General features: G+C 37.4%; 1 protein-coding gene across 52 annotated transcripts in view; it reads right to left on the minus strand.

The window, feature by feature from the left end:
* Ptprd (protein tyrosine phosphatase, receptor type, D) overlaps positions 1 to 23,365 on the minus strand; it is a 2,270,506-nt gene that overhangs the window by 181,616 nt on the left and 2,065,525 nt on the right. For 32 of the 52 annotated variants that reach the window (NR_160919.1, XR_003954893.1, XM_017320046.2 and 29 more), the window contains 7 exons: positions 17,662 to 17,850; positions 16,442 to 16,450; positions 15,704 to 15,721; positions 13,959 to 14,069; positions 12,693 to 12,704; positions 10,211 to 10,480; positions 5,633 to 6,214 (listed from right to left, as the gene is read on the minus strand). Coding sequence is in view for 50 of the 52 variants with exons in the window: in XM_017320046.2 (XP_017175535.1) it covers positions 5,633 to 6,214; positions 10,211 to 10,480; positions 12,693 to 12,704; positions 13,959 to 14,069; positions 15,704 to 15,721; positions 16,442 to 16,450; positions 17,662 to 17,850 (1,191 nt within the window). In the remaining 2 variants the exon portion in view is untranslated. Of the gene's footprint in view, positions 1 to 5,632; positions 6,215 to 10,210; positions 12,705 to 13,958; positions 14,070 to 15,703; positions 15,722 to 16,441; positions 16,451 to 17,661; positions 17,851 to 23,365 lie in introns of those variants that run through there. The other 20 variants (NM_001352630.1, NM_001352628.1, NM_001352629.1 and 17 more) reach the window with 7 other exon arrangements.

Consider the following 23,365-nt stretch of genomic DNA (forward strand, 5'->3'; position numbering starts at 1 on the left):
GCCACCAGCTTAGCTCCAGGTGAATCGAGAGACCTTTTCTCAGGGCAATAAGGTAGAGAGTAAAAGCTTGAAACCTGTTATCTACTGATCTCTACATGAATGCACTGGCATTTGCTCCTGCACACATACATGTTCACACATCACAGTAATTCACTGCACACACTCATTCATAAAAATTGCACAGTGTGCACAGGTAAATAAATAATAGATGAACTTTAAAGAAATAAAACTATATTTAAATAATTCTTATGTTTGGTTGGTTGTATTCTACTTGACAATTTAATGTCGTCAAAGAAATAATAAGAATTATTAATCCTAAAATAGAATAAAAATGAACTGATGAATATCAAGTACTTGCTTATTACTACAATTATTATATTGTAATAGAAATAAATGAAGAACTAAGGAATGAGAAAAATTATTCATGTCATCTGAATTGCTAATGCACTAGAAAAGATCACTATTTATGTAAAATTTAGTGACTGGCTCTGAAGAGTCTATACTAGACTGCTAATTTACAATTTCATCTCACTATATTCAAAGTATGAACATAACCAAAGCCAAGAGAAGCCTTGTTTTTGCTAAGGTAACTGGAAGTTTAAGGAGTCACATATTTAAAAACATATATATATATATATATATATATATATATATATATATATATATATATCACATTAGCAAATGAGTCAGAATCTTATAATAAACCCTAACACAATTCACAGCAAAGTTTCTGATCTGTGAGTGACACAACATATTGTCAACTGTCAGTAAATATAAGTACAAAAAGTTCAATTGTATTATGGTTGTATTTATATCCATTGTTCCTTTCTTCACTGTTAAATTCATTCACAGGAAGCTTGACATTTGACTTAGCTTTTTGAGTATCAGATCATAGGCTTCATCTAGTTTGCTTATATTGGTCTATAGATAGAAAGTAATAAAATGGTTTAGAAAGTTCTAGAAACCTCTATAAGAATATTTCTCAATGTTGTCATTTATAACAATATTCTAAGATTAAAAGTTTGTGATAGAATTCTTAAGATTCTAAAAGTAAGATGGCAAGGTGATCTACATCACTAATGTAGATTAGTAACGGTGGTATACATCTCTAATTCCAGTATTCAGGAGATGAGGCATTAGGTGGTGCTCAGAGGCACTGTGAATCTAAAGCCAATCTACAGCAAAGACTCTTAAAGGAGTCTGCAGACTTGTCCAAAGATTATTATTCCAAATGAGATAAGAAATTCGTCCTAAAGAAACCTCAGAAATGACTCAACTCAAAATTTAAGGTTTACCATGCCAGAAAGCATGAATTTAAAGCAACACTTATTTTAATGCCTTAAAAATATAGTTCCTAAGACTTCTTTATCAGCTGTGTTCCTTTGCCCAAATATAGTCATTCTATATGATTAAAATAACCAATTCCAGAAAACTTTGGAGTACATTCTTTTTTCCTGGATGTTACAGGTGAAATAGAAGGTGTGTGACTCTATAAATGTTTGTCTTGCCAACATCTCCATATCTTCAAGTTAAACTAATTATAAGTAATGATTACACAAGAAAATTGAGCTATGGAAAATGATGGGAAATGACCCATATTTTTAGAAAACAATAGTCTTAATAAAAGATTAATCTTTACATCTAAATATTATCATTAGCTCTACTAATTGTTATAGGCAAGAGGAAGTACTCTTTTGATTGATCATAGAATAGGATCATAATTTGATTTTCTCCACCACTAGGAATATACTACATATATATCCAATCTCTATTCATCAGGATGTCAGAAAATGCAAAATGATGACTTATCTTTAAAATCACTTTGTTCTAGACTTTTCTTTTTGCTTATCTATTCACTTTTGTATCTGGCTTCCATAAAATGAGGAAAGCTGGTGTTAGGGGATTCATGGCAATGAAATAAAACAAGCATCCATCCGACACAGATGTCAAAGTAAAGTGTATGTTCTCTTTTTCTTTTTTTTATTTATTAGATATTTTCTTTATATACATTTCAAATGCTATCACAAAAGTTCCCTATACCCTCCCTCCGCCCTGCTCCCCTGTACTAGGGCATATAAAGTTTGCAACACCAAGGGGTCTCTCATCCCAATGATGGCCGAACTAGGCCATCTTCTGCTGCTACATAAGCAGCTAGAGACATGAGCTCTGGGGCTACTGGTAGTTCATAATGTTGTTCCACCTATAGGGTTGCAGACCCCTTCAGCTCCATGGGTGCTTTCTCTACCTTCTCCATTGGGGACTCTGTGTTGCATCCTATAGATGACTGTGAGCATCTACTTCTGTATTTGCCAGGCACTGGCATAGCCTCATACGAGACAGCTATAGCAGGGTCCCTTCAGCAAAATCTTTCTGGCATATGCAATAGTGCCTGGGTTTGGTGGCTGATTATGGGATGGATCTCCAGGTGGGGTAGTCTCTGGATGGTCCATCCTTTCATCTTAGCTCCAAACTTTGTCTCTGTAACTCCTTTCATGGGTATTTTGTTCCCTATTCTAAGGAGGAATGAAGTATCCACCCATTGGTCTTCTGTCTTCTTGATTTTCTTATTTTGCAAATTATAACTCGGGTATTCTAAGTTTCTGGGCTAATATCCACTTATCAGTGAGTGCATATTATCATGTGACTTCTTTTGTGATTGGGTTACCTCACTAAGGATGATATCCTCCAGATCCATCCATTTGTCCAAGAATTTCATAAATCCATTGTTTTTAATAGCTGACTAGTACTCCATTGTATAAACGTACCACGTTTTCTGTATCCATTCTACATTTTGTTTTCTATGTAACTATAACATACTTAAATTTTTCTGAATGGTCTGATTTTGTTGCTTTACCAAAAGAAAAACCGTAGTGAAAATTACGTTTTCCTTAGATTTCATATAACTACTCAAAAGGAATATCTGGTGGCGGCATTGTGTATCCATGATTCTAGGATTTATCAGGAAGGAAATGAGAAGGCTCAGCATTAATTTACTTCACCAGAACTGTTAACCTGCTAACCTGACATTTGACAGCTGCCACTAACATCCTAGGCCATTGTTAATGAAGATTAGAGGCCACAGCCAATCACTGCGCTATTTGGAGAGGTGTACTGACTACTGACCTTGGCAGGCATTGCTACTCAGCCTTTTTACATCTCTATGAGTATTCAAGCTACAACTATGGAAGGTTACTGGAAATGTCTGCATGTAAAAATCCATTAGTCAGAAAGAGATGGAGAGCAACTCAGAGCTACAGAAGACACCCTCATCCATTTGAGGGTACATTTTCTAAATTTTGCTACTGAATTAAACAAGACCTTCCAAAAGCAAATTTATTGGATTAAAATAACTCAAATATCTTCTCACGCTGGACCATGGTGTCCTCTGGTAATAAAAAAAAAAGAAGAAATAAAAAAATACACTACTTAAATATCACTTTTACATTTTTTCACTAAGTTGGAATAGGATAAGTTTCTGTAATTCAATATTCTGAATATAAAGATATTCATGAGTCTCAGGGATCTGCATATTTTGACAGAATTTGGATTTAGGAAAAAAAAAAACCTGTTTCTTGGGTAGTTAAATCCTTTGTCTCCTAAAAATAAATTAAAGCATTCTCGCTTGTTAGCCTTAAATTTGTGGTTATAAAACTTAAATCGAGTGACTGAGAATAACAATGTTTTTAAGAACAATTTTGTTCTTTAACTTTTTTCAAAACACTTGAAATAGTTCAGAATTGAAATTAATTTTAATTTTTTAAAATTTTATAATTTTAAATAATGATATGAATAAGTTATATATTCTCTAGGCTTATTTAACTACAAAACACCTAGTTGATACAAAACCACTATAACTTTCACATTAGAAAATTTCTCATGTTAAAGATGATGGTAACTAGAAGTGTCCAGAGTCCTTTGATTTCCCTTATGCTTTGTAACCTTAGGACCCAAGCCCTAAACCTGATTCTTTTATTTTTTTTTTTTTAACCCTCACTTTAGCTGCTGCCAAAGTCATATCCTCTACTTAGATCATAAGAATCAATACTCATGATGCATATATAAAATTTAAAGAAGCAAAGCATGGATATTAATTTTTTGGTTGGTTGTTGTTGTTGTTTTGTTTTCTGATTTTTCAGCATAGGGGATCTCTGTAGAGCCTTGCTTTTCCAGGACACCATATGTAGAACAGGCTGGCATTGATCTCAGAGTTCTACTGGTCCCTGCCCCATCAAGTGCTGGTGTTACAGGTATGTACCACTTAAACCTACTCCCACAGGAATAAAAATAAAAGCTTACTCATTATTCATTCAGCAGTCAAATTTAGCTGACAGTTTTGGAGGGGATGATCCTGGAAAGGAGGGAAACTGGAAACCTATCCCTCTTGTGTCTGCAAGTCTGACTTTATTCCTTTGTCTTTGCTGTGATGATGTTGTGGTCAGAGCCAGCTGACCACAGGCTAGAATTTCAGAACTTGTGAGCTCAAACGAACTATTTCTTCCTTTATGTTAACTCTGGTGTTTTGTCACAGTGACAAAAAGCTGACAGAAAAAGAAACTTATCCCAATTCACCAAGCTTAGCTGTACCTTAAGAATTGGATTGTGATTGTGTCATGCCAACATTATGGTCAAAACATGAGAAAAGCTCAAAGGGCAATAGAAACTCCTTATATTTTCTTGATATTTTTATGGTTATGGAGCTGCTGGATATAATTAAAAAATCTTTAGCCGTTGACACTTTTAAGAAAAGTGTCAGAAAAAGATGGTCTAGTCAGCCATCACTGGAAAGAGAGGCCCATTGGTCATGCAAACTTTATATGTCCCAGTACAGGGGAATGCCAGGGCCAAAAAGTGGGAGTGGGTGGGTAGGGGAGTGAGGGGGAGGGCATGGGGGACTTTTGGGATAGCATTGGAAATGTAAACGAGGAAAATACCTAATAAAAATATTTAAAAAAAAAGAAAGTGTCAGGATAAAGTAGAATAATAGTTATAGACCACTGGTCTTTTCCAGTGAGAATCTTAAGTTAATCTTCAGCATTTCCTTGCATACTAATACACTGAACAAATAGATACTGAAGAACAGCAAACACCAAATGAAGAAATATAGATTTGCTATAACTATGGTGAAAAATACACTTACAGTTATCTTCCATACACTATAGCAAGGAAAGTAATCAGCGAACCAGCTCAAAAGAACCGAATTACAGCAGTAAAGTCAAATCAAGCAAACTTTGCTGTAAATATGTTTGAGATTTAGGGTCACAACGTCAGGGAATAAACACACCAGATCACAGGATTTACAAATGCCACACCAGTTGGGAAAATAAGTCATGAATGCATTGCATCAGTGAAACCAGAGAAAATGTACTAATGCATAATCAGGATTAACAATGTTATGCTTATACATATAGATATTGTATGCAATAATGTGACCATTATATAGATTCTTAGAAAAAAAGTGGTATGCTGTCTAAATTTTCATAGACTAAGGCAAGCTTAATCTATGAAAAATGTATAGGTGTTAGTAAAGCTTAAGTAAAATGTATAGGTGTAAATCTCAATGACTTAGAGTCATATTATCTTTGCTATTTCCTTCTAAGCCACCTCCAAATTTCCCATCTTGAATCAGACTTACCTCCTGTCTGAGTGATGACTTGTATATCACTAGAAAGAGGTCCATCTCCAATTGAGGTAAAAGCCAGGACTTTGACAGAGTATGTTTTTTGGGGTACTAAATTGCCAATAGTAGTGATTTGGCTATCAGCTACATTGTGTTTCATCCAGTTGTTGACATGCTGAGTGGGGTCCATTGTATAATAAACTCTATACCCTTGGATCTGTCCATTTGGCTCCTCAGGTTCCTTCCATTGTACCAGAATGGTGGTAGAGCTCAACATGCGTGCCTGAACATCCCGTGGGGCACTGGATGGTGCTTGTTCTGAGGTCTGAGTTAACACAGGCTCACTTGCTGGGCCTCGTCCAATGTTATTGACAGCAACAACTCTAAATTCATAATCCGAGTAGGGACTTAATCCGGCAACACTGTAGCGTGTGGTGGCTATCCCATCAATTTCTTTATATGGTTCTTCAGAATTTTTAGGCTTATGCTGAATGATGTAGTAAGAGACAGGCTCAGGATTCCCAGAGTCCCATGTTAGTGTGATGCTTGTAGCTGTGCTCTCGGTCACTACAGGAGTTCCTGGAGGCTTGGGTAAGGCTTTGGGACAGAAAAAGAGACAATGACTATCTTTTCTAGGTATCACATCAATCACTATACAGCTTAGTTAGTTTGACCAGATCATATAACTAGTGAAGATTTAACCAAATGAAGCAAAGTAACATGTCCTAAGACAGCTGTTCTCAACCTTCTTAATGCTACAGCCCTTTAACACATTTCTTCATGTTGTGGTTCCGTCAATCATAAAATTATTTTGTTGCTATTTCATAACTTTAATTTGTCTATTGTTATGAATCATAATGCAGATATTTGATATGTGAACCCCAAAGGGGTCATGACCCACAGGTTGACATCTGATGTCCTAGTAAGTCAAGAGAAAAGTAAAGTACATAGAGGTGGTCCAGATTCCATCTTACTGGCAGATCTTGATGATATTTTGGAGATTGTACTCAAATCTACCACTTATTTACTATGTCATCCTGGATAAATCACTTAGTGTCTTTTGGCTTTCATTTCCTCATGTGAACATTGGAGAAGCTGTGGTACTGGAGTTGTGCTATAGAGTTGATCAGCTGTACTTCATGCGATAATTCATGAGCTAATCCAGTAAAGTGCACACAGCATGTCTGAGAATCTCAAAAACACTAACTGCAATTTTTGTAATTCTTATTTCAAATACTTAGCCACTTGTTCCCTGATTCAATAAATTAATTTTGTAAATAAATACCAATAAACATTAAATGTGGAATACATAAAATTAAATTCCTATTAATGGACTAGTGCCCGAATACTTTTCTATTTGTAAGACATTATGAACTTCTTAGTAAGAGCTGAAATAAACTCTTGCTTTTTCCAAGTTCCTTTTAGTTATGGTATATCATAAAGCAATAGAAAACTTGACTAAGACACTTGTAAATAACCTATCTAAAATAGTTTATTTAAAAACTATTAAGGAAGAATTATGACAGTGTATTTTGCCTGGAATTTCAAAGAGGCCTGTGTTGTCTCTCATCAACACACACACACACACACACACACACACACACACACACACACACACACACACAGGCACACGCACACACACAGGCACACGCACACACGCACATATACAAGTTTTGAGGGAAGTAGAATAATAGTTTTAAGTCATGTTTTTTCATAATTATTTAAATGGCTTAGAAAATTAATGACATTCATAAATCACTTTTAAAGGATTTTGTCAATAATAACATTCTTATGTTCTACATTAGACATATCCAAGACTATACCTAGTCAAAAACCACCTGTATTTATTTTTTACTAATTTATTCTCTCATATATTACACAGTGCCCACAGTTTTCTTTCCCTCATCTCCTTCCAGTCTCTCCACGACCTCTCACCTCCCATCCACTCCTCTTTTAAAAATGACTTTTTAGAAATCTGCTTTTTTTTTCATTTTAAAATAACACAATTCAAAACGAAAAACTTAAGAGTACAAACCATCTTTACTGGTCACCTCATCTAAAAGTTTTACTCTAGATAATAAATAAAAAAAAGAAGAAGAAAAAAAAAGAAAAAAATGAAAACAACCCAGAAGATAGTGCTCATAATCAGACTCATTCCCTGTAAGGAGTAAGGCTAGCATCACAGGGGTCAGACCCATTCCCTGTAAGGAGTAAGGCTAGCATCACAGGGGTCACACCCATTCTCTGTAAGGAGTAAGGCTAGCATCACAGGGGTCACACCCATTCCCTGTAAGGAGTAAGGCTAGCATCACAGGGGTCAGACCCATTCTCTGTAAGGAGTAAGGCTAGCATCACAGGGGTCAGACCCATTCCCTGTAAGGAGTAAGGCTAGCATCACAGGGGTCACACCCATTCCCTGTAAGGAGTAAGGCTAGCATCACAGGGGTCACACCCATTCCCTGTAAGGAGTAAGGCTAGCATCACAGGGCTCAGACTCATTCCCTGTAAGGAGTAAGGCTAGCATCACAGGGGTCAGACTCATTCCCTGTAAGGAGTAAGGCTAGCATCACAGGGGTCACGCCCATTCCCTGTAAGGAGTAAGGCTAGCATCACAGGGGTCAGGCCCATTCCCTGTAAGGAGTTAGGCTAGCATCACAGGGGTCAGACTCATTCCCTGTAAGGAGTAAGGCTAGCATCACAGGGGTCAGACTCATTCCCTGTAAGGAGTAAGGCTAGCATCACAGGGGTCAGACCCATTCCCTGTAAGGAGTAAGGCTAGCATCACAGGGGTCACACCCATTCCCTGTAAGGAGTAAGGCTAGCATCACAGGGGTCAGACCCATTTCCTGTAAGGAGTAAGGCTAGCATCACAGGGGTCAGACTCATTCCCTGTAAGGAGTAAGGCTAGCATCACCGGGTCCCCTGACATATATGGCAGCTGAGGAACGGCAAGTATTGGCTTCTTTTCTATTTGGTTTTGCTTCTTTTTCTTTGAGATTTTACCTTTATATTTCATTCTTTAAGGTAAGAAACGATAGGGAGGTAGGAAGACTCAGGAAAAGAAAGCTACAAAAGTGAAAATGTTAATTAGCTTGGTGTTTCTCTCACTTTCAAATTCTTTAATGTCTTTGGTAAACCTCAAATGTCACAAGCTCAAACAGTTATATTGAAAAGAGATGGATTGATGTTTTCATGTTACTAATATCTTCAGAATTATAACACTTAGCAAAGAGAATTTAATAAAATTAGTAACAAAAAAGAATTCGTTTAACTATTCTGGACTTTCATTTTGGAAAGTGGACCACTCTGAACTTTCAGGTAAATAAAATACTCTTAAATAAGGTTGAGTTTATTGAGGTGGCATCAATGATTGTGTTATCATACTTTTTACAGTAACTCTGTATACATATAATGTAGAAACAAAGACAAATATGCTTAAAATTTTAAGAATATATAGGACATTATATTACATGGCTACTATATGAGTAATGTATACTTTTGTTGTTATGTCATATGATATACTGAATATGTACACTCACAGACATGATATAAATTATAGCAAGTGTGCTACATTTTTTTTAAATTCATGCTTCCAAAATGGCATGATGAACTGAGCTCTTTTTGTACTAATTCTAGACACTGACAGGAAACTCAAATTACCCTCACTGTGACCCAATTTGTGAGTTTTCTATAATTACGTAAGTATTGCGTAAAAGAAAGTGGTATTCACACATATTCAACTCCCTTTTTTGCTGAAAATTTTTTTCACAGAATGTACTACTTTGGTTATATTTAGTACATTTATTTGAGAAGAGAATATTTGGTGAGTATTCATATATGCAAGGTGAAGGACAGAACTAAGAACAGATCCATTTGCATTTTGCTTCTTAATGGTAGGGCCATCAAACAGAGCACCTATTATTAGGTCATACTGATTTCAGCACTTTCTCTTATTTCTGCTTTTTCAGAGATTTTATGCATTTAATGACAGTTATTAATATTCTTCTTAAGACCCCTATCAATAATTTGAACCAGCATAAAGTCTGCAGGCCAGCCATCTACGAGAACAGCATACCTGGTGTAGCATTCCGGATTCTGTCTGCTCAGTGACTAAATCAGACTTCCTTCTAAATATTGTAATGGTTATCCTAATCTAGACTGCTAATATCTTAGGAAATAACCTGTTCGTGGCTTCTAGTAATAAATATGCAATGCTACGTTCTCAGGAGGCTAAAGCAATAGATCAGTGATTGATGGCTTCTATGGGATACAATGTAAATGTGGTTGTCAACCACAACCTGCAGTTTAATGAGACACTGTCTCAAACTGAGAATTAAGGAAGGACTGAGGTGGTGGCTTAGAGGTAGAACACTCGGGATGTAGGTTCAATACCTAAGATCTCAGAAAGGAAAGAAGAAAGGGGGAGGGAAAGGTGAGAGAAATCTGTCTACCTAAGATGAACATTTTATATAATACCACAAATGACATTAGGCCCTAGACAATTGAAGCACTGAGAGAGAAGTTGATTCACTTTTAAAATTCTGGGTCTAAAGTGAGCATCAGTACGATTTTCCGAGAACACGCTGAACATACCTTTGACAGTGATCTGGGCTATTGCTTCAATGACCCCCAACGTCGACATAGCAACACAGGTGTAATTTGCTGACTGTCTTACGTCATTCAGTTCTAGGACATTTCGTCCTATCGGCATATCATCTTCTGGTGTCAGATCTTCTGCCCCCAACATCCACTTCACATAAGGCATTGGTGACCCCACTGCCACACAGGTGATATTTACACTTCCACCTGGCATGATTTCATGATTAGTGGGTGGGATAGAGAATCTTGGTGGGACACGGCGAACTGGAACAAAACACAAGGTCACATGATAACATATGCGAGGCAAGAATGAAGCAGCTTGTTAAACACATGACATGCACCAGACAGACATGACTAAACAAGTGAAACATAGTGTAAATTATCCAAAAATCACAACAAAAAGATAAACTGTGGATAGTACAGACCATACAAGTATGGTCTGTGTACACACAGAATCATTTATTTAGTTTAATCATTGATATCTTAGACACAGCCATACAACAGTTGATTCAGACCTACATAGGCCCCCCCCACACACACACACAAAGAAAATCTATTTACAAATTAACAGTACACAAACACCATGCATAAGAAAAACACCAAACTATATACATACATGCATATAACAATGATTCTATGCAGGCATGTATATTCAAATAGGTGGCAGAATGTCATCAGCATGTGTGAGTAGCAAGACTGACTTCAGTACTGTGTACTCGAAGCTGATAGGAGTGTGTGTATGGGGCAGTCACATCTCACCCTGGAAAACATAACCTGGAGGACACTGAAATGGCAATTTATTTGCTTTCAGATTCTGAAGGATACAGCCTCAAAACTTCAACTAAAGATAGAACAAACAGGAATATATGTGAGTCTGTGTTTCTGTGTGTATCTTCTGTGGGTGTGTCTTATGTGTGGTATGTGTATATCCTGTGTGTGAGTGTGTATCTCTATGTGGTATGTGTCTGTATGTCTATGCCAGTGTCTCTGTGTGTGTCTGTCATGTGTGTGTGTGTGTGTGCGTGTGTGTATATGCTCTGTTTGTCTGTATATATGTGGCATGTGTTTATGCCAATGTCTCATCTCTATTTGTGTCTGTCTTGTGTGTGTGTGTATGTGTGTGTGTGTGTGTGTGTGTGTGTAGAAACTGACAATAACATCAGAAGAAACACATGATATCAATAGATAATATACTGGATTGGGTCATGCGAGTCATGCACAAAATGGACTCTTAAGGCCCACAATAGAACAATGAAAGAATGGCTGGAATCCTAGAGAAGGACAACGTAGAAATAATGAGAAAATAAGAACAAATACAAAGACAGAGGTAGAGTGAAGTTACTGAGATGGGGACTTGAAAGTTAGAAGATTACAGGTTATAGGGAGTTAATTATAGGTAACAACTGCAGACTCGGGGGGGGGGGGAGGGGAGGGTTCACAGTCAGGATTCCATTCAGTTTGTATATAAGGTTAAATAGCATCAATGACCACAGAATCCAGTAAAAGGAATTTTATGTCTATATTCAAAGTGATGGACATTCAACATACACAGCAGGATGTGACATTAAGAGGAGTGACCATATTAAAACAACATGACACAGAAAAAATATAGCTATCACCAAGCAAACACGGTTCAGTGTTCCTGCTTCAGATAATCTGCATGTTCAGATATGTTTACATACATGTACTTTGACATGGTACAAAGCTAAGGTGAGAGAGAATTAGTTCTATCTTGGACTTTAGGGGTAAAACCTTATACTATGAGAACTTTAAATCAAAAGGGCAACCTTCAGGAATATACTACAAATAGTGATGGTAAACAATGCTTTTCTGAAGTTATAGGAAAGGACCCGAAAGTCAACCTCTTAACCCCAAGAAGAAGGTAAGGAATTCTGTCTGGGAACTCTGGCTAAGCTTAGAATCAGAAATCCTCTGACTGGAAAGGGCTCACTGCAATGGTGTGAGAGGAGGGCGACGGGGAGGGTCTAAGACATTCATAGGAAAGAAAGTGCTATGCATGCCTCCTGCAGTCAACTCAGAGGTTACTGAAGCAAGCAGGGGCCAGCACAGACTCTGGGGCATCAAAGAACATATCAAGAAAAATGGAAGGCTCAGGGAACAATTATAAAATTTCAACTGGGGGCAGCAGGCACCCTGAGGATACAGAAATAAAAGATGGGTGAGAAATGGGAAGAGTTGGGGAGGAGACGAAAGCAGGAACACTGACCAACGCACTGGACCATAGAGACTTAAGTGTTACCTTTCCCATGCACCCAGGTACATTCTCTCCCATCATGCATTGCATTTGGACGCCATCAGCAAGCAACAGAAGCCAAGGCCAAACCATTCTCTGCAATATTATACCATGGACCAAAAGAAGACCACAGTGCAGCTACATTCATTTCATTTGTATTCTTTGTTATCGATTTAAGTAGTAGTTTTGTAAAGGTGGGTAAAAAGTAAAAAACACACCAACCTTCTCGCAGCTCTGAGGGATGTAGGGGGGTTTGATGCAGAACACAATGAAATGAGGAAAAGGAGAAAAACAAGGGAAACACAGAGAGAGTAAAAAGGCCATATCAAGGCTTTCAACCACTACTTGAATATCGTTAATTGTTCTAGTTCATCTTCCTACCCCAGCTGGAAAAGTTAGCAACACCTCATGGACTAATGCAGTATTAGGAACAATCGCTAGCATCATTTTGAAATTTTCCATAGAGGAAGGAATACATGCCTCATGCAGCAAAGGAGGTCACCATTGTGAGAAAAAGGATTGGAGCTCTCAAAGAATTTAGGGAGGAGAAGGTTCTCAGTGCACTTCCACTCCCACTCCCTCCCCACCTATCAACTCCACAGAGAGAAAGGGGGAAAAACAGCATCCCCAGGGGCACAAAATTATCTCTGACAAAATTTCAAAATCAAGCTAGGTTTTTTTTTTTTTTTTCTTAAGAAACCACATTCTATAGTACCTTAAAGCCCTTACAGGCTGCAACCATCCCCTCCCCCGCCCATTACTCAGACCCAGAAAACTCTGACAACTCTGGGGAAGAGGGGGATACCTTTGCCGTGAAATGAAAGGTACAGCCATTCCTAAGCTCAAGGTGTGATCATTTAAATACTCATGAAAAACTACAAATGGATCCTTATAATTCATTCTTATTTCAAGAACGGCTAATACGAGTCCCTAAAATACAGTCATGACCTTATGGCACATAAATGCATTTACTTATATAAAGTTGGGTTTTAATTAGGAAGCTAAGCGTAAGAGAAAGGAATGCAAGTGGGCTATTTTCCTGTAGCAACTGTTTTTCTTAAGTTGGAGCCCTTAGGCTCCTAGCTTCACAGCAGACATCATGGAGATGTAAACACCTCCATGCTTAGGGCTGATTAGTAGCACACCGAGCACTTATTTCAAGGTTTGTAAGGAAACAGATAAGAAACAACAGAAAGAGTAAAAGAAACGAAGAAAACTTCAAACAAATACCAAGCACAGTCAGTCAGTACAAGTCAAAAGAGTCAGAAGTAAAAAGGCTAATAAAGATCTACAAACCTCAAGCCTTAGGACGATTTGAAAAACAACAGATTTCAAATTTTAATTTTCTACAGAGTAAACTGATTCAGCGACAATGGACATTACCAAATCCTTGTGTTAAATACTTTCATAATCACACAGACCCGGTGAGCAACTCAACTCCCCCTGAGCCTGAATGGAGACGCCATGCCAGGGTGATGTCATTCCTACCTCTGACATATAAATTGGCAGGGGCAGAGTAGCGAGTGCCCGCGCTGTTGGTGGCAACACACTCGTATTTTCCTTGGTCGGATTCTTCGCTCTGTTCGATCTGCAGCGCTCCTGTATGGATATAAAATACACCACCAAAGAAGTGGTCAGAGAAGGCTTTTGGGGTTCAGCGAGCTAAACCTCTTAACAATATGAAAGCCCTGCAAAGCGAAGGTCCACTCAACGTCGATTCAATCTCTTGCTAAGTTGCACAGACAGAAAATGATGCGATGAGAAAAACATATAGAGATTATTTTTTTTACATCATCAATGCTAGCATTAGGAAACAATATCTCTTTTTATTTTTATCCCAAGCAAGACTTCTAGTCATAATTAGCACTCTTAGCTCCTAGACTAATAAAATGAAGATGGGTGAGACTGCTTCAAGGAAGTATGGCTTTTAAATAAAACAAAGGATTAATATTTGGTTTTGTTTTGTTTCATTTTGGCAACAAAAGTGGCGCAAAAGATAGGCACGCTCAAAAAAACCAGACTGAGTTTTCAAGAAAGTCTTCTGCGGAAGAAAGCCAAAAATAGGCAGCGAGCACAAAAAGGCTGCACGAAGCGAAAAAAAATTAAAATTAGTCATTATCAGTTATGAAAATATCACTTAAAGAAATAAAACTCCCTTAAGACATGCAGACTTTTATTTTTTTTTGTTTTTTTTTGTTTGTTTGTTTTTTGTTTTTTAAGAAAAGAAAGACAGTTTGCCACAACTTACAATCATTTCTGACATTTGCTGAAATGCAAAGAGCGTTCGCATTAGAGGAGTTTTAAAAAGTTCAAAAGTAAGGCCCAGGCCAGCCAGGAAGAGCCAACCAATCACTGCTCGAGGACCTCTGGATAGATCCCCTAAGACACCCATCAAAATCCACTGTGGGATTAGCAGTGTGGTGTCACAAAACCCCAAGAAAAATACAAAAGAAGAATTACAAAAGAAACGCACACGGAGTCAAAGTATGAAAAACCAGCAATACCACATACCACCAAGAGTACAGAGAACCTGTTTCCACGGCTGAAGGACAGAAGATCCAAAAATCCAGAGACGAGCATCCAAGAAAAAAAGAAGTAGAGAAAAAAGCGCTGCTGTCAGACTGAAGGAGAGTCAGGTGGAAGGGGGAGTCATTCTTTGACTTTTAAGACAGTAAGAGAAAAAAGAATTGAAGAACAAAAGCAAAATCCTTTTGAAAGATAAAGACAAAAAGCAGACGGTCCAGGCTGTCTTCTGCATGTCTGCCACTGTTCTCCAGACCGCCCTGGCTTTGGTCCAGAACAAGAACAGCTAAGGAAGAAAAAAATGATCTTTTTTTTTCTCCAGTTGGACAAAAAAAAGGTAAAAGAAGAAGAAAAAAAGGAAAAAAATAAGAGAAAAAAGAAAAAGGAAGAAGAAAAGGAAAAAAAATAAAAAGAGGGACAGATGGTAAGCTGTGACTGGTCTGTGGTCTAAAGACCTCGATATGCTTTCTTTGAAGCATATCACAACTTAAATAATCGTTTTCATAAATAAAGAAATGAACAAAACAAAGAGAAAAAGGAAAAGGAAAGTCCACAATGTGAGAGTCACGAATCATAACCAAACGAAGGCAAAGAAATCAGGTTGATGGACATTATGGGAATGGATCTGAAAACAGGACAGAGATGAGAGAGGTGATAGGACAGGGAGAATGAGCAAGATCATTCTGTGAACGTTAGGTCAGCATTCTTACCTCTTATTGGTGTACCACCTGGGTGGATAATATGAATGCAAATAAGATTAGAAAGAAGAAGCATTAGTACGAGAAGAAGGGGGCTAGGGCTGGGGAGAAGAATTCGATTAGATTTACAGATTAAATAAGGTCTTAAAAGAAACTTGAATTACTATACTGGTAAACAGGAATTATATTAGATCATTTCATTAGATCATAAAAGCAAGGTAGTGCATTAAACCACAGAGGGCAAAGGTCATAATAGGCAGAATTGCCTTTTTCAGAGAAGCAACTGAGTTCTTACATCTGGGGTCACATAGGGTTAGAAGTATAGCTTTTAATTTTTGTATCCTTAAAAAAAAGAAATATACAGCACTTTTAATGACATAGTTTAGGAAAATATTAACTAAGCTATTTAAGTATATATATATATATATATATATATATATATATATGTATATATACTATTTGAGGAAATACTACAAACTAGCTAGAAACAAACAGTCAGGATTGGAATCTTACGCTAGTCATTATGCTACAATTGTGTGATTATCTTGTGTACTATTTTATTTCTTCATACAGTGTTCTTAAGATAAACAGCTCTGTGGAGCTATGCATGTGTGCGCCACTACAGAGATCTGGTGCCTACACTGACAGTTAGTAAAATGCATGCCATGCATTTTATTATTATTAATAATAATCATATTCTGAATATGGAAATTAGTGGGGGTGAAGTGCGCTTCAGAACTAAGCACTTACCAATAGATTCTGGAGATTTAAATACGGAGAGAAGAAAGACAGCATAAAAATATTATTATATTCCTCATAATTTGGTACAAATTTTTCAGAGTTAAAGCTTTATTATACTAAATCATCTATGTTACATGTGAATAATTATTTATTTACAACAACAGAATGCTAATCTACACAGTTCTGCTGACAACAAGCAAAAGAGCCAGTTAACAAGACGCTTTACCATCACAGGACAGGGCAAAAGCTGAGAATTCTGGGAAGACAGGCAGTTCACAACTTAGAATTTTCTATCAATATTATTACCAAAGTCACAGCACAGAGATTATTAGTATACATTTCTGTGAAATTGCCTAGGGACAGGCTCTAAGAAATTTAGAATGTTTTCTATTTTAATCTATAGAGAGCAAAGGAATAACCTGGGATGAGAACGGGACACGGAGTTGGAGTAAAGAGAAAGAAAACGGCCAAAGCTGGAGTCTACACCAAAGCAGACTTCTGTAGATCCAGTCACTGGAGGGGTCAAAGCCCTCGAGCATGGGCACATATATTGCCACAGCTACTGTGTGGGCCAAGCTCACTAACAATGACACAGAAATGGAGTTAATCAAATCCCTCACTTTCATTGGTACTTCGAAAAGGAGTTTAAAAAAATACATCTGGTCACTCAGGAATCCACGTTTCTGTGTATTGTGTATTAGTGAAAAGAAAGCAGATGTGCCCAAACTCACTGACAATTACTACCTGGATGAGTTTAAATGTAGAAAAGAAAGCAGAAAATACACTTGAGTACAACTGAATTATTTTCAGGTTTAATATGAACATTTTCATATGGAAATAGCCACTGGAGCGCTTTGCAAGTTTGGAATGAAATTCAATGTTGAAATAAATTTGTTTCAAAAGAAAACGAAGAAAGAAGAAAGAAGAGAAAATGGATCCATCAAATACCGCAGAAAAAGCAGTAAATTAAAAATTATTAAGAATGCAGTCACAGCAGTGAGCAATGTGGATTAAACAGAAGCCGCAAAACACACCAAGGGAAGACAGGTTCTGGATGAGGCCATGGCCTCACAAACATGGACAACATATTAAATAACAGAGAAAGAGAAGAGGAAGATAAATCAATACCTAAAAAATAAAAAAAATAAATTAAAATTAAAGAATAAAGAAAGAGAAGGGTATTTTTTTTAATTGTCTAGGAGTTAGTAGAAACAGTGACAAGACCCTACCTGATCGTAACTGCTTAATACGACCATTGTTGTTGCTTGTGTCAACAGGTAAGAAATCTTTAAACCAAGTGATTTCTGGATCCGGATTACCGCTGGCTGCACACAGCATGGTGGCGGTGCGGGTCCGTTCCACCACCTTCAACTGCGGGCCCATATCAATCGTAGGGAACCCTCTAGGAATCTGATCCTCTGCAAGACAAAAGATTACACAATGAATTCAACAAGGATAACGGTACAAACTCATTATCTTTCATAAATCTGTTCCTTTATTTATTCAACCTTTGTGGAGAACTAAACATTAACCATGCACTGTTGGGCTATTAGATTAGGACACAGTCGCATGGCTCCTCCCAACCAGTGCTGCACACAATCTATGTGTGAAGGCAGTGCACTAACAAATAGTTCATCATGTGGCAGACTATGATGACGGGACATAGGAGTACTGCAGGAGCACAGGGGGGCCGGGAATGGCCACACCAGTGTCTGCCTGGATAAGCAGCTACCAAGGGGGAAGTGCCTTCAATGGATTTTTAGGAAGAAAAGTTTGACAGCTAGCAAAAAGGAAGAGGAATTTTGTTTTTCTTTAGGAAGTCAAAAATTTAAGTCTAGGTGGTAACACTAGCAAGCTACAGGACCCAGCAGAATGTAAGGACATTAAGCAGCAACGAAGCAAGCACGTTGGTTCATACACATATCAAGCTATCTCTACTCCAAGGGGATGTACATCTTATACCTTTCAAATAAAGCCACACATACATGACGAGTGTAGCCACTGGTTTTGCATTCACCCATTAAAATATTAATTAATTTGAAGACTGTTAAATCCATTTTTTTCTGCCAATCTCTAAACAATAAAGAAGAGCTAAAGGGGTCTGCAACCCTATAGGTGGAACAACAATATGAACTACCCAGTACTCCCCGGAGCTCATGTCTCTATCTGCATATGTATCAGAAGATGACCTAGTTGGCCATCAGTGGAAAGAGAGGCCCATTGGTCTTGCAAACTTTATATGCCCCAGTACAGGGGAACACCAGGGCCAAAAAGTGGGAGTGGTGGGGAGTGAGTGGGAGGGTTTGGGGGACATTTGGGGTAGCATTGGAAATGTAAATGAAGAAAATACCTAATTAAAAATAATAAATAAATAAATAAATAAATAAATATATTCTTCAGGAAAAAAAAAGAAGAGTAGTCATTTACCCATACCATTTATACTGAACTCTATTACAAATAATCTGGAGATTAATTAAAGCTTAGGATAATTATAAGGTTGATTGTATGCTAAACCATTTTATATAAGGAACTTGAGCTTCCACAGATTGTGTGTGTGCACGTGTGTGTGTTCGTGGGTGTGTGTGCATATGTGTGTGTGTGTGTTGGTGAGTGTGTGTGCATGTGTGTGTGTGTGTGTGTGCATGTGTGTGTGTGGGTGGGTGTGTGCGTGTGTGTGTGTGTGTGTTGGTGGGTGTGTGGGTGTGGGTGTGTGTGTGCTTGTGTGTGTGTTGGTGGGTGTGGGTGCATGTGTGTGTGTGTGTGTTGGTGGGTGTGGGTGTGTGGGTTTGTTCCGGCACTAAGCCCTCTCAGATACTTAAGCAATGAGTATAACTACATGATTTTTTTTCAAAGAAGCACATGATTCAACTGGGATTACTTCTTCATAAGGAACTTCAATTAATTAGAAAATTGAGTGCACTTTTTTACCAAAGAACAAAGAAAGGCAACTCCTGATTACTAACACAAAAGCATGCATTTTTTTTTGTACAATAAGAGGATATTTTCCAAAAGGTTAGTAATTAAAAAAAATATGATACCTATATTTTGTATCTCCAATGGACTTTAAGTTATCCATACCCCATATTGAAACTGCTCTAGACATTGATCTAGACATTGGTAGACTATCCCCCACCCCCACCCCTGTCTCCATTACCAAACTCCTGGCAATAAACTACCTTAACAGCATGTTCATCCAGAATAAAAGACTGATTTCCAAATTAGCCCTACTGGAGTTTTAGCTTGATGGTTAATGCATTTCGAATACAAATGTCTACCATTTGTCTTCCAATCAACCTTTGTATTAATTTAATAAATATTTCCTCATGAACACTGAAAGAGCCAATTGTAAACTGACGTGCAAGCATAAATACAAGTGCAAAGAACACATCGATAAATCATGTGCAATACACGTGGCTTCTTCTCAGCTCCCACCATCGCCATTGACCCAGGGGTCTACTTGATCTGAAACTTGTAAACAGGCAACAATCCAATTCCTGCTGCACAATCTGCGCTCTGATGGCTTTCCCATATAGTCTGTTGGCCCTATGTGTCTTTTCTGTATTTTCTCTATAGCCTTGGTGTAATTCAATCTCCTATACTTCCGTGCCCCAGCTCTTTGCTAACTCAGCTCCGTTGCTTATACGAAGGAAGCTGCACACTTGAAGTCAACTTATTCCAAAAGCTTTTCCAAACTCCTTGAAACACATCTCATCTTTTCTTCACCAAAGCTACCACAGCACCAAGCAAGTAAATATACCATATATTCCTGTGCAACATGAGTTCCTACATGTCTTATTTACATCCTGATCACCTGACATGACAAGAATTAGGTTTTTACATGCCAGTGAGTTCCAAACCTGAGATTTTCTGGAAAGAGGTAACTAGAATAATTCAAGACTGTTCAGATTCCTGAAAGAATGTCAAATGGTACCAGAACATGGGAAGTTTGGGTGAATAATCCCAGCCTATTGCAAGAGAAAGCTGATGGACTAATAATTCGAAACACAGACTTTGTGTATCCAAGCTGTGTCCATTCAGGTTTGACACCTGAAGTTAGGATAGTCTATTTCTTGTCAAACCAGGCATGTGAAGATGTGAATGGATGTATAAGTGAAACAAACTAACAAAAAGATAATAACAGTTCATTTTTAATGAAATATAATTAAGTTGTAAGATAAAGTCATATCAGATATTCCTATCCATCCTCAGCCAAATAAAGGTCTATAGTAGACAAGTGTCAGGTACAGTGGTTAGAACTTTCAGAATGATTTTTCAAATCTCAAAAGGAAAATTAAAAATTAAAACTGAAATAGGAAGTACCTTGAGAATGGGGTTGTGCTAATTTAAAATCTATTTCAACTGAATTTTATCGAGGTATGCTTTCTGTCTTCATAGGTTTTGCCAATACATTTATATGTGTGGCATAGTTCTAATGTTATTTGAGGAAACAAACAAATAAACAAATAAAGCAGAGAGATCAATAATTCTGAACTGCTATATATTATTAAACATCTTACTTCTCAGCTATTGACCAAAAACTGCTTCAAATTTTAAAAGTAATTGCCTTTTTCTGTTTAAAAGTGCAATAGATTGCCTTCATCATTTAGAAATGAAATCTCTGAAAACAAATCTTAAACTTAGTTTGTGTTTTGTTTTGTTTTGTTTTGTTTTTCATTTTCTGGCAACCAAGTTAGGTTAATAACTGTAAACACCTATCTTGGGATTTCTCAGTGGTCTACATTCTACAGGACACTGTATCTTCCCACTGGGTATATCTACTATTTGACTGCAGATGTTTCTATGTTGTTTTGCGGATCAACTCCCTTTCACATATGTATCTCTCTAAAGAGCCAGGCCAATAGTTAGGGTCATCCGTGCACCAGGCAGTTACTAAAGGCGCTTCCCCAGGGAATCTGGTTTAATAGCCATCTATGGGAAATGAGCCTTCATCTTGAAGGTAACTTGAAGCATGAGCCTTTGCCTCTCAAGCAGATAAGTATATTTGAATCTACTTTCTTTCACTTTTGGCTCAAGAAGAACACTCTAGAGCATCCTTTTTCATGCACACAAGTATATGCCAACAAATACCTTTCTTGCATATTAATCTACAAAGGTTTGTAAAGAGAGTTTCTTTCTTAGTCCTTATAAGGGTAATTAAATTCTATCCAGCTCTCTTCCTTGCACAGAACCCCTTTGAATCTACTATCTTCATTAAATTTTCATGAGAAACATCACAATGTAACAGATTCAAACAGCCAGAGCTGTTACAAGTTGACAGATGAGGCTTGCTTCCAACTTGACTGTCAGGTATTTGGCAATAAAATTCAGTATTCAACATAAAATAGACGGTAGGAATAATGAAATTTCTAATTGAATGCTTATCTCATTGGGCATAGTTTAGACGATGTTAATTGCTTTTTTTATCCTCTATATTTATTAGTAATTTATATAAAACTACCTTGGCCATTTGATAACATGTTTTGACAGTTTATCAAGTCAGTAGAAACTTGAGCGTCAAATCAGTACCATTAACACCTTAACCAAGTAAACACTCTTAGCCAAAGGCAGCCATCAAATATTAAAAAACCATCTATGTTAGCACTTTTAAACTTTTACACGAGGTGAAAAGGAAAACATTTTGTCCTATTCATTAATGTGCTCATTAAGGTTTAAACTGCCTTACTTATCACTGTGCTGTATTAATATTCAATCATGCAGAATTATCTTCTAATTCATCAACAATTTAAATCAGACTTGACCTTCAGGAAACCATTTGGTCTGCCGATTTGAGAGGCCATTAAAGGGCAGATGAATACACACTTGTGCTCAATGAATCAAGAATGCTCACGTGCATGCACGCGTACACACATACACAGTTTGGGATGACAGTTGCAGGAGGCATGGAAATACAGCACATACTCTGACTGTGTTCATGTCTTAATGAAATATGCTGATAGGAAAGTTTCAGTTACACTAAAGAAATAGAAATGTGAATGTCAGCATTTTGCAGAATTAATTTACCATTGCTCCTAAATTTGGCATAAGCAGGACTTGAAAGGTACCAGTGACTAAAAGAATATCACTGTTTTAAAGGGAGTTAAGTTTGCATATCTAAGAGTGATAAAGTAAGAGCTATTGTATAATTTTCTGGGTTAACCTGCTTTCATTGTTCATCTGTGAATGACTTCAGGAGGATTTGTACTTCCACTTCAATTCCACAAGCATTGAACCTTTCCTATTTGAAAGGAAATCACAGAAATCTAAACCATCGGCAATGGCCAGAGGTGGCCTTGAGGAATTCTTATTGCCTAATATTGTTAGAGGTTTTGCAAAGTGTATTTTAGGCATTTTACTAATTTAATAAAGTTGTTATTGAAGGACTGTTTGCCATGGTCCTTGAAAAAATCAAACAAACAAGCAAAAAGAAAGAAAGGAAGAAAGAAAGAAAGAAAGAAAAAAAAGAAAGAAAGAAAGAAAGAAAGAAAGAAAGAAAGAAAGAAAGAAAGCCAATTTATCAGGTATGTCACCAACATGGTCATGTCCTTGAATTACTGGTATGCTTCCTCACAAGTACCATCAAGATATTTGTCCCAAACAGTCATAGTTCATTAAAGAAACAACAACAACAAAAACGTCCTCCACCAAAACCAAACCAAACCAAAACCCAAAAAACAAAAGCAAAAAACTTACCAAGAGTAGTATAGTGTTTTGAATGAGAATGGTCCCCCAACAGCTCCTATGTTTGGTCCCCAATAGGTGGAGCCCTTTGGGAATGATGAGGTGGTTTGGGTGTGTTGGAGGAGGTGTCTTACAATGGGCTGTGTTTTAAGGTTTCAGCCTTGTACTTGGGGTTCTAGATGTAAACTCAACTGTTCATGCTGCCATGCCTCAGCTCTGCTCTCACTCTCCAGTACCACCAGGCCAATGAATGTT

Source organism: Mus musculus, chromosome 4 (genome assembly GCF_000001635.26).
Source record: "Mus musculus strain C57BL/6J chromosome 4, GRCm38.p6 C57BL/6J".
Classification (NCBI taxonomy): Eukaryota; Metazoa; Chordata; class Mammalia; order Rodentia; family Muridae; genus Mus; species Mus musculus.